This window comes from Apodemus sylvaticus, chromosome 14 (genome assembly GCF_947179515.1).
Source record: "Apodemus sylvaticus chromosome 14, mApoSyl1.1, whole genome shotgun sequence".
NCBI lineage: Eukaryota > Metazoa > Chordata > Mammalia > Rodentia > Muridae > Apodemus > Apodemus sylvaticus.
Window position 1 is genome coordinate 65,450,520 of NC_067485.1, and position 12,750 is coordinate 65,463,269.

The following is a 12,750-nucleotide window of genomic DNA, read 5'->3' on the forward strand; positions in this document are numbered from 1 at the left end:
TATCCACAAACCAACATTGCTCACTCTCACTATGGCACAGTAATGAGCACACAACCCTGTAGCCACATGACTAGGTTCTCACAAAGCAGTCCAGAACTGATGAGTTCATGCTTTTTCCATGTCCTTTGAGTTCTTACTCTATATGATATCTTGAACGAGCATTATTTAACTGCTTTATACCTCCCAGTCCTTATTTTCAGTGAAGAGCATAGGTGTGTGTGTGTGTGTGTGTGTGTGCATGCGTGTGTGTGTGTGTGTGTATGTGTGTGTATTATATACTAGTAAGGACATGCATGTGCTACAGCACAGGGGTGGAGGTCAGAGGACAGCCTCTCTGTGTCCTTGTCTTTTTTTGAGACATGGAAATTGTGTTAAAGATGTGGAATAATAGACTACAGGCTTGTAGTCTTCCACAGACTAGGAACACGGTCTAGAGATTGTCTCAGCCAATAAAAAAGACCTGAGTACAGATGCTCTAAAACTATAAAAACTAGTAATATAATACAGCAAGCATCTATAATCTCAGTGCACCTTCAGGGAATGGAAGACAGAGACAGGACAATCTCCAAATGTTTACAGACCAGCCTCCTGCATTATATGATAGCAACATTCATAGCAATAAATGTGCTGAAGTCCATTTACACATTGGTAATTTTAATACTTTAATCATCTTAGTATTTTTAATAATGTGTTAACAGTTGTGTTGTATGACTTCTTTCCTTTTATTATAGCAGTTTGTTCCAAATCTATAATCCCATAACGCTTTTATCCAAAACATTTACTATATTTCATATTAATTTAATAAAATAAGGTATTTGATATTGTAAAGATCTTTATATATCTTTACAATATCAAATACCTTTATATATATATTATATATATTATATATATAATTTCATAATATGCAATAGCCAAGAAAAAGTGAATTCTAGATCTGACTTAATATAAGCATAAGCATAAATACAAAGAGATTTTATTGTAATGTGCTTCATTATACATAGTATAATGATATAATCTGTAGAGTTTCAGATTCCTTTAGAAGTACAGCCTGAGTTTATATTTCTTCTACATTATAAACATTGGTACAAATATTTCATGTCTGGGGACCACATCTTACAATCAAATAATGATAAATTTAAAAACACAAAAGTATAAAGTAAAAATTCTACTGAGAAAATTAATATTATTTTGAATAAAATATAGTCCAGAAAAAATGACTGTGTGGTCGATGTAATGGGCTTATTGATTCAATAATGTGTGGAGAAGTTCATTAGAATTAGAACAATTTCTAATTAGAAATTATATGAACTGAAGATAACATTAGCATTCAGATTTGCAGTGCTTTCATTGAACTTTGGGCTTTTTCAAGGGCTATTTAAGCCTTATTAAAATATCTGCTCAAGTAATAATTTTTCTTAATATTACAAATAACTAAGTCTTATTATTGAGCTTTTATTATCATCAAATATAATAATATTAATTATAATATTCCATTTATGTTTATGATATTCATAAATTACATCTACAATCATAGACCTTTTAACATTAAAATGCTAATTTTTCTCAGTTGAAAAATAAAGTAATATCTGATATTTTCTCAGTATGCCACAAGTGGTTTACTTGAAAACAATATTAAACTAATTAGACTCATCCATGGCCTTGATTTTGTTTTAATTTAAAATGGTTGATCAAAGATACACTGAACTCAAATGTCCTCTGTTTACAATATGGATCTGGGCCAGACTTAATAATTATTTTCTGATTTTAGATGAAGTAAAAAGTATGGTTCTAAAGATTAACAGTGATATTTGACCCTTGTTTCCTGCCTCAAACTGAATCCAACAGAAAAGGCAGAGGATGACATAGCTACCAATAATGGGATTTGAGAGCAGATGTTACCAGGGCTAGTTCCATCTCTTAGTTCAGAATTTTATTAGTGTCAACTGTATGTACCCTGAATCTTTTCTCATAGTATTGAACTGGGGATGCTTAAATTCCTTTCTTAACACAGACAATTAAATTCTAAAATTAAGTTACTCTATACTGATATCTTTGCACTGAATACATCTATAAAGGGTTAATTACTCATATGTGTTTTCTTCATTCATTAATTAAGCAACAATGATCTGTAGAATAGCACTTTACAAGCAGTAATATGTTTGTACACCCAGATCATAATGCTCCTCAGCCTACTATCGACACAACTCTATGTATGTAATGACTTTATAATTACAAATATTGTCTTCCTATATTATTCAAGAAATTGCATTAAATTTTGATATGATTAGTCAAGATATAAACATAACCCTATGTTTTGAAAATCAAGGCTATTCATTCATCTCTTTATATCCAAAACAGACTAAGGAGGTACTCTAAACTGAGGGAGATTAGTACCCATGCTTGGATCTTGAAAGTGTCATGAGGTCTTCACTAATACAAAGGTAACAATTAGAAAGATAGCTGTATTTGAAATAAAACAATTTGAGTAAAATGAATCTTCAGGAATAGTGTTTCCTTTCTTAAGCTATGCATACTAATTGTTCAACAGCTGGTAAGATATTACTCATGTGGCTTTTTCTAACTAAAGAAGAGACATGGTTGAATTATTTACTGAAAAATAATCTTATCTGTGTCACATACAGCACTAAGCTAAGGCAACTCTGTATTTATTAATCAGTAGCAGTAGGTTCAAGGCTAGTTTGTGTTACATATCAAAATGTTATCTTAAGAACATCTATCCTATCATCATCACCATCAACAAGAATAAATTTTCTAAGACCTGGATTTTGCTAGAGTTAAATTTTTGCATCTATTCTTTTTACTAGAAAATTTCCTTTATTTAAAGATAGAGCAACTCTAACAATAAGGATTACCTGAATATTAAAAGAAAATAAACTTAGATTTGCATTACTTTAAAAGACTTGAACTAGTATTACAAATCTCTGCTCGGAACATGGATATGTCTGCCACCACATTTCCCTTTGAGAGCTTTTGACGTCTTTCACTAAGTTCCTGTAGGAGAGTATTCTTGGGGACCATACTATATCCCTATTCTTTATACTTTGTTGCAACCAACTCTGGTAATAACTAAAGAAGATGCTGAGAAAGCATCATGCTAAAGTTAAGAGAAAAGGTCTGGAGTGTCCCATGCTCCATCTCTTGTTACTAATGTATACTGCTATACTGTTGCCAAAGGTGTCTTCTTTCCCAAGAGAATGAAATTGGTTGGCTCCATCTGGACTGTCAGCTATGGGACAATTGGTGAACATCATGTAGCTGAAAGGAGCCTCTGTTAATGCTGGATAGCTTTTCCCTGGCCTTGTTGGCCACAGACACTAGGCTTTGCTTGCTCGTATCACTGTATGTCGTAATACACTCCTTTCCTCAAATTCATTGCATAACTGACTCTTCATTTCACTGGACTCTGGCCAAGATCAAAAACTCAGGAGAAAACAGGCGCTGGTGAGGATGTGGAGAAAGAGGAACACTCCTCCACTGCTGGTGGGGTTGCAAATTGGTACAACCACTCTGAAAATCAGTCTGGCGGTTCCTCAGAAAACTGGGCTCCTCACTTCCGGAGGACCATGCTATACTACTCCTGGGCATATACCCAGAGGATTCCCCAGCAGGTAATAAGGATACATGCTCCACTATGTTCATAGTGGCCCTGTTTATAATAGGCAGAAGCTGGAAAGAACCCAGGTGTCCCTCAACGGTGGAATGGATACAAAAAATGTGGTATATATACACAATGGAGTACTATTCAGCCATTAGAAACAACGAATTCATGAAATTTTTAGACAAATGGATGGAGCTGGAGGACATCATACTAAGTGAGTTAACCCAGCCTCAAAAGAACAATCATGGTATGCACTCACTGATAAATGAATATTAGCCTAGAAACTTGGATTACCAAAGTCATAATCCACACATCAAATGATGTCCAAGAAGAACAGCAGAGTGGTCCCTGGTTCTGGAATGGCTCAGGGCAGCAATATAGGGCAATACCAGAACAGGGAAGTGGGAAGGGGTGGTTGGGGGAAAGGGGCAGGGAAGAGGGCTTATGGGACTTTCGGAGAGTGGAGAACAAGGAAAGGGGAAATTATTTGAAATGTAAATGAAAATATATCGAATATAAAAAAAGAATATCTTTGAAAACCAGGAGTAAGTCTGTCTATTCTTAGTTTTCATACTGTAGTCAAATTTGTACAAAAAGTCCCCACAGATAGATGTTCATCCATTCTTCAGCCCATCCATTATCCACATATAAATCTTTGTTTATACTTATATTTACATTATAAAGTGCCACACACTCCCTAATTATTCACTATTTTAAGTAAAAGTCTTTTCTAGCGTTTTAATAGTGTGATATTTACTTTTTCTACTTGGCATCACTTTCTTCAGCCCTAATATTTATTTGAAAATAATGCAACACTTATACATTGAACAAAAAAAGAGAAATTACCACTTAAACTAAGTGAAGAGATTATATATTTAACACCAAATGTGACAGGTTTCTGTTTATAGATTTATTTGTTCATGAACGTTATGCACAGCAACCACTGTTTTATGATCTTCTGATTTCAGTTTTAATCAAGGGTGATGCAGTGCTGAGATCATGATAATCATGCCACCTGTTTTCAGTTCACAAAAGTTATGTTTTCCAGGAATAGTAAGGAGTCTTAGTTAGGGGCTTTGAGAAGGAATATGAAAGATGTGAGATTGTCTATAACAAAAGAGAAACTCTTCTGCTGATGAGGTGTGAAGACAATGTGCTAGATTCTTGCATTTTCCTCAAATTATTTCAGCTTTTCATAGTCAAGTTTATTTGATAGGAATGATATGAATAGAGAAACAGAGTAAATTTGCTCTACTTAGACTTTATTGATTTCTGGAAATATATTCAATTCCCTAAATATTCTCTTTCCTTTTTCCTAAACTGGAAACTGGTAATAACTCAATTGGATTTTTAGAGTTTTCAGAATAAAAGGAATTATTGCATTGCTATAACTATTGGGTTCTTACCCTGGGAACCTTGTCCTTGTTTCTTTTTTTTTTTTTTTTTTTTTTTTTTTGGTGTCTTAGAGGTCATTTACAGAGAGGTTCTGGAAATAGGATAACCAGAAGTAACACATGGGAGTAGAAAGTGGGGATGTGAATCAAGAGTGATGCTATCAATTGTGAAAACAAACTAAAAAATCCCATATGCCCAAATATTAAAGGACACATATTTGTGCCTGTTCTGAGGAGATACACATCATCACTTACACACTTCTTTTCAGCTTCAGTAATCAATGAATGTTTGCTAAACTTATGGAAATGGGAGTTTTGAGTTTGGAGCAGAATCAGACTGCAAGTGTTGATAGAGAATTTTTCACTACTAAAACAATTCTTTTAGACTTTGCTGTTTGTATATGCTTTTTAAGCTAACAACTATTAAGACACCAAACAGGCTTTATATGCTTCATTTAGAGTGAGTAATCGAATCCTCCTATGCTCAGTATGAGATAGAAACATCATTGTTATTTTTTATTGAATATATTCTTCATTTACAATTCTAATGTTATACTCTTTCCTAGTTTCAGCCCTCCCAGAAAACCCCCAACACATCCTCCCACTCCCTGCCTCTAAGAGTATGACCCTCCACCCAACCCACTCCCACCACCACCCCCTCGATCTCCCCATGCAGGGGTATCTATTGAGCCTTTATAGGACCAAGGATCTCTCTTCCCACTGATGCTGAACAAGGCTTTTCTCTGCCACTCTTTTGGCAGGAAACATGTGTACCCCTTTTGCAGCCCCATAGGAAGAATGACAATATTGGCCAACCAGATGCTCCAGGGCTCCCAGGAACCAAGCCATCATTGGTATTTTGTAGGTAAAAATAAGGCAAAAGAGATGATGTCACTTGCCTTAAGCTAAAAGAACAAAAATGAGAATGAGCTAGTACCCAAGGTCTTGTTGCAGAACTAGTAACAAATGCTCCTAAATTATAATTGGTTAACATGAACTATTAAGAACTTTTATGACGGGGGAGTGGGGGGGCTAGAAAAGGGGAAATCATTTGAAATGTAAATAAAAATATATCAATTAAAAAAAAGAATTAATATTGAAGATCTAATAAATTCAGTTGTAGAAAGGCAGGGTAAACTAATCTTATAATTTAATCAAGAACTCATTTCTACAATGTCCTTGTATTTAAAAATATAATACATTTAATTATGCAATATTAAATAAATATTTCACACAAAAATTATAAAAAAAGAACTTTTATGACTATAAAGATGGACATTTCTTCCTTTTTAATGTGTACTCTCTTCCTTCTTCCCTATACTTTTGAACGGTTGTTGAATTCTATAAGATTTGTTTATGATCCCTTTTATTAGTAGCTGGAATATAAATGAGAATATTAATCTTGTTGTCTTTTGCTATATGTAATGTTTTTGCTTCTATATTAACTTGTCCAAAAAGACACATGCTTCGTGGTGCATTCTTAGACAAACTACATAATAGAATCATTATTCTGGCTATTTTTTAAATGAATTTGATCCCTAACACATGTATTACTAGGAAAGTTACTAATAATGACTTAATGAAGCATAGTGAAGACTATCTTCTCTTTATTTTGGTACATAACTATGCTTTTATTTGTTGAAGAATCAGCTCCTAAATATCTCCAAGTCCCATCAGGTATGTCTTAAGTACCCAGAGCAATGTGCTCCTAATGTCATAAGGGATGTGGGAAGAAACCCCACGTTATGCAGCTATTTCAGGCAACTGAGAAACACCTGCCTTTCCTTGAATAATGGAAAGGGTGTTAAAAGACTTATTTATAATGAACCAGAGTGCTTTAAAGCAGCACCGCTCATAAAATGGACAAGTGACTTAACATCACCTACGCCTAAGTTGCATTTTGAACTCCCTTGGTTAAATGGTATTTTAATTCAAAAGCCAGATTAAAATTAATTCACATACATGTTTATTTCCTCTTTCCCAAAGGTTTGCTGACAGCTGGGTCTGCACAGAAACTCACAGGAGTGTCTTTAACTGGGAGTGTGTATTGCACTGTACTACTTTTGACCTCAAACAAAAGAATTCCTCTAAAGGAATTTTTCAAGCTGAACCTGTACAAATTTGTAATTATTTTTGACATTTACTAGATAGTTCTGTAAAGAATATCTGTAGCTAGACTTCACCCTTAGACATGTCAGAAAGGATTGCAGTATTCTTTCACATTGTTATCTGAATGCACTTCTAATGTTGGAACAGAACTTTAAATTCTCCCAAGGATAGTTTCCAGTTCAAGTTCTACTTAGTGTACCTAAATTTATTTATCATGCATGCAATAAGATCCACTTCCAATCTTATTGGCTCATTTTTTGTTAATTTATGCTAAAGATTTTTATGTAAATCTTAGACTTTGCATTTTATATAATGTTGAAAATAATTTAAAAGAGAAGATGTCTGCACGGTAGAAGAGGAAAGGTATGGAAATAGACTTACTTTTGCAATGAATAATGAGATAGTTTTGTAACTTTTAAACTATTTAAATCCCATTCAAATCTCTGTTGATATACTAATTTCCAATAATCTTATTGGAGGATGGCAGTGGGTCATGAGGATAGAGCTGACAACAGGGAATTGGAATACAAGCAAAGGTCTTAGGGAGTAAATTTTCCCTTCAACTATGTGACCTAGCAGAAAGGTACTATCTTGAAACACCACATGAGTTGGCATGATGGTTTGGGGTTTCTGGCATCTAGAATAGTGAGCTGCTTTTCCTTAGATACAAAATTTGTGAGATATGCTGTTACAATAACCCAGATGGATTGTGGACAGATATTATCTTTTAATAGGTATTTTAGAGTTTACAGTTATCAAACTGTACTTTTCATTGTATTTGTATATACAGACAAAATATACCAATGGAGGATATTTTATAAACATATAACAGGGATGACAATGGGCACACTATAGGTGTCTTTTTCCCAGACCGGAAGACTTTCCAGAGACTCACCAGTTGTGCAGTTAATGAATTCAATATCATCAATTGCTGCTCCACCTCCAAGGTCCCTTGTTCTGATTCCTTGAAATATAACCTCAAAATTCCTCAATTTTCCCAACAGGATGGTAGCCCTTCGCCAGCGATTACCAGGGTCTGGCTCGCTTTGTTGCCATACTTCTGAGAGTCCTTTGTATGTCTGAAATGAAAGAGGCCCACATTAGTGGGATAACCAAAGCTCTTAATAATGAGCAGAACCACATGGCATACAAGCTCTTGGCTGAGTAAAATCCCATTTAAAAATGAAAAGGATGTCAATATAACCCATATGCCACCCATGCTGTATTTTATCTCAACAGTCCAGACATACTGACCCATCCACACCTTTCCTCAAAGCAGTACTAGTAGGATGAGCAATGAACATGATTTTAGTACTTTCAGAGGTATTCACATTACAATCCATCTATTTTTGCATATACACAAGATTCTTAGCATTGACTACAATCGGAAAGAAATTATAGGATTACTGAGTTTATAGTTCTTGGTGTCTCTTCCCCTCTTTTTAAGCATGGTATCTAATTATTCCAGTTGGACATTCCTCCTAAGAGTTTAATTCAGAGAAAGAAGAGGCAAAAGAATGAATAGAAAATCAGCTATTTCTTTTCAGTAAGTTGAACATGGAGGGAAAGTAATACTTGCACAATTCCGTCAGATTTAGAATATTTTATTATTATATAATCATAATATTTTAACTTACAAAACTATAACTATATGTGAACCAGCTATACCAGTTTCAGGATATAATTTTTCAAATCAAAAGATAGTTTAAAATACACATGCAAATACTTCCTCAAAATAATGAAGGTGGAACAACAAGTAGTATAGCACTCTGATATGTGAATGCTTCTAGAATTGTAATGTGACATGACATTTAATATAACCCTAAGGGCCAAATACAAATGACATCTACCTTAAGCTAACAAACCATCTGAGAACTGAAAGACTTTGCTTACGCATAGTTCTCTGTGGTGTCTTGGTTCCAGTTTTTCCTAAGGATTTTATGGTATCAATAGGATATCAGCTTCCAGGCATGCCAATAGTGAATTACCTTGATTGTTTTAATTGAGATGGGGAGACCCTGCCACTGTTCCTTGTTTGCCTCCTGGAATGTCACAATGAAGATAGAGAGCTTCATGAGTTCAGAACATTCTGCTTCTCATCATAAACATGAGATGCTTTATACCCCTGTCTACTTAGATTTCCATTCAGGATGAACTGTACGCTTGAAATGTAAATCAGAATACACCTTTACTCTAGAAGTTGTTTTTTGTTCAGGCTATTTTATCGCAACAGCAGTAGCAAATCAGGGGCAGGATGATTAATAGATCATGATAATAGATATTTATGGAAGGAGAAAACATTAATATCACAAAATATTTATGGTTAGCATCCAAATAATCAGTATTCCTTGTTGCTGTCTCATTGTTCTTCCTGAATCTGGTTTTAGAAGGTAGTTTTAAAGAATGGAATAGGCACATATTTAATAGAATAACATCTAGAAAACCAAGCAAGATACTCAGATGAACTTATAATGTACAACTATGAAATATATAATTTATTTGTATTTTAAGAACATAGAAAAATTTACAAAAAGAAATATCTGAAGGAAGAATCCAAGCATGTTTCTCATTTACCATCTCTCCTATCTACCATGTACACTCAATGTGTCAGTCGATAGAGACGAAGTAATACTTGATCAAATTGTTCTCTGTATTAGAGGCAACAAACAGAAGGAGGAACTAGGCATCAATGTATATAAAATTACGTTTTCAACATAACTACCAATTTATAGATAACATTTTTGGCACAGTTTCCTAAGCAACATATACTATCCATAGAGACTTTTGAAATATCTGCATTAAAGAAGATGGGACTTCACATGTGAATTCCACTGGGAATTTTATATCTATCTGATGACAAAAGGAGTTCTTTTCAAGGTTAAGCTTTAATTCTCAGTGATGATACAGTGATTGGGAATCAAAGGGATGATAAGCTAAATTAAAGATTAAACTGAGGGGATCTGTTTGACACTTAAGAATATCAGAGGCAAGGATAGTGATAAAAGCCTGTCTTAATTTATGAATTGTAACATTTTCCCCAGGTATTCACTTATGTAACTCATACAAGGCCCTTAAGATATGCTAAGCTTCAAAAGAGTTTTTAACAAATAACATCAAAAAATGTCATCTGATTTCTTTAATCAATAAAATATGAATAATTTCTTAAATCTTGTAACTAGGCTACTATTAAAAGTAAAAACTCTGAAAGACTTGAACACTTTGATTTGTATATAGTTGCAGAAAGGAAAATGAGAGTTAATTATGTTGTAAACTTTTCATAATGGGATATAGCATCAATTCTTAGCCCTATAATTGCAAATTTTTAAATTTACTTTTTATATGCCTCATTTGTTTATTATGAAAACATCCAGTTTTCATATATCAATAATTTTAATGTTACACTCATGAATTAAAAGGTAAAAAGATGTGGAGCCTGCTCCTATGGAAGCTAAATCAATAGTCTAATATCGAGTTCATAAAAATTCTATAATAACTACCTCTCTACACACACACACACACACACACACACACACACACACATTTACAGGATGGATATGTATTCAATTTCCAATTCTTTGCTTCTCTACTCATTTATTAATGTCTTGATTTCAGTCCTTTCTAAGATCTATGATAAATGTCACTCATATCATTCTCTAATTTCACATAATCACTGACCATGGGTCATAATGACCATAACCATAATCTTGACCAAAGCAAATCGCATTTGGTTTGACATAGATTTTAATTCAATACTACCAAGGTAACAATTGGTTAAAGAAAAGTTAAAAAAAAAAAAGAAAAAAAGAAAAGAAAAGAAAAACCAAAAACCAAAAAACAACAACAAAAAAATAACAAAGACAAAAAACAAACAAAAAAAAAACAGTGCATTAATAAGGAATTGGTCAAATTTGAAAAAATAGAAAAACCATTTTTTAGATCGATATTTTCTCTTTTTATTTAATTTTTTTACACTCCATATTTTATTCCCTGCCTTCTCTCCCCCACTGCCCCCGCTCCATCTACCCTCTGACTGTTTCACATTGCATAATTCCTCTTCACCCCTCTTTTTCTCTGTGGACCTCCCCACCACCCACCCCATCTGACTTCTAAATTCCCTGTGCCCTCCAGTCTCTTGAGGGTTAGATGCATCATCTATTAATGAACATATATCTGGGAGTGCTCTACTGTATGTGTGTTGGGGGCCTTATATCAGCTGGTGTATACTGCCTGTTTGGTGGTCCAGTGTTTGAGAGATATCAGGGCCCAGATTAATTGAGTCTGTTGGTCCTCCTACAGGGTCACCTTTCTCCTCAGCTTCTTTCAGCCTTCCCTAATTCAACAACAGGGTCAAATGTTTCTGTCCATTGGTTAGGTGCAAATATCTGCATCTGACTCTTTCAGCTGCTTGTTGGGTCTTCTGGAATGGATCATACTAGGTCCCTTATTGTGGGTGCTCCAGAGCCTCAGTAAATGTCAGGCCTTGGGACCTTCCCTTGAGCTGGATCCCACTTTGGGCCTGTCACTCGACCTTCAGGCTCATCTCCATTTCTGTCCCTGTAATTCTTTCAGATAACACTTATGGGTCAGAGTTGTAACTGTGGGATGACCCCTATCTTAGTCAGGTTTTCTATTCTTGCACAAACATCATGACCAAGAAGTAAGTTTGGGGGGAAAGGGTTTATTCAGCTTACATTTCCACATTGCTGATCATCACTAAAGAAAGTCAGGACTGGAATTCAAGCAGGCCAGGAAGCAGGAGCTGATGCAGAGGCCATGGAGGGATGTTTCTTACTGGCTTGCTTCCCCTGGCTTGCTCAGCTTGTTTCTTATAGAACTCAATACTATCAGTCCAGGGATGGAACCACATACAAGGGGCCCTCCCCACTTGATCACTAACTGAGAAAATGCCCCACAGCTGGATCTCGTGGAAGCACTTTCCCAACTGAAGCTCCTTTTTTGGTTATAACTCCAGCTTTTGTCAAGTTGACACACAAAACCAGCCAGTACAATTGACCCCTTGTCAACTAGACTCACAAACACATCACTATTCAGGCTCAACCCTAACTTTCTTATTCATCCCCAAGATCTAAATAACTTTAAAAGTCCCACAGTCTTTACATATTAAAAGGTCAATCCCTTTAAAATATCTTTTAAAATTCAAAGTCTTTCAAAAATTCAAAGTCTCTTAACTGTGGGCTCCACTAAAATACCTTTTTAATTCAAGAGGGAAAATATCAGGATACAGTCACTATCAAAATCAAAATCAAACACCAACTATCCTATGTCTAGGATCCACTCACAATCTTCTGTATTCCTCCAATGGCTTGGGTCATTACTCCAGCTCTGCCCTTTGTAGCACACATCTTTTCTTCTAGGCTCCAGATGCCTGTACTCCACTGCTGCTGCTGTTCTTGGTGGTCATCTCATGGCACTGGCATCTCCAAAATACTGCTGTCTTCTGCTGAAATTATGCTTCACCAATAGCCTCTCATAGTCTTTTTCATGGCGCAAAGCCTGAACTCCTTTTCATGACTTCTTCAATCTTGGGCCATTAATAGTATCTGAGGTTGGACCTTCACCAATGGCTTTCCAAGGCCTCTCACAGTGCCGAGCCTCAGCTGCTTTTCA

At 35.1% G+C, this 12,750-nt stretch overlaps 1 protein-coding gene across 1 annotated transcript in view; it reads right to left on the reverse strand.

Annotated features, from left to right (window-relative positions):
- Malrd1 (MAM and LDL receptor class A domain containing 1) overlaps positions 1-12,750 on the reverse strand; it is a 719,676-nt gene that overhangs the window by 240,921 nt on the left and 466,005 nt on the right. The window contains exon 28 of the mRNA XM_052156848.1: positions 8,018-8,201. Coding sequence (XP_052012808.1) covers positions 8,018-8,201 — 184 coding nt within the window. The remainder of the gene's footprint in view (positions 1-8,017; positions 8,202-12,750) is intronic.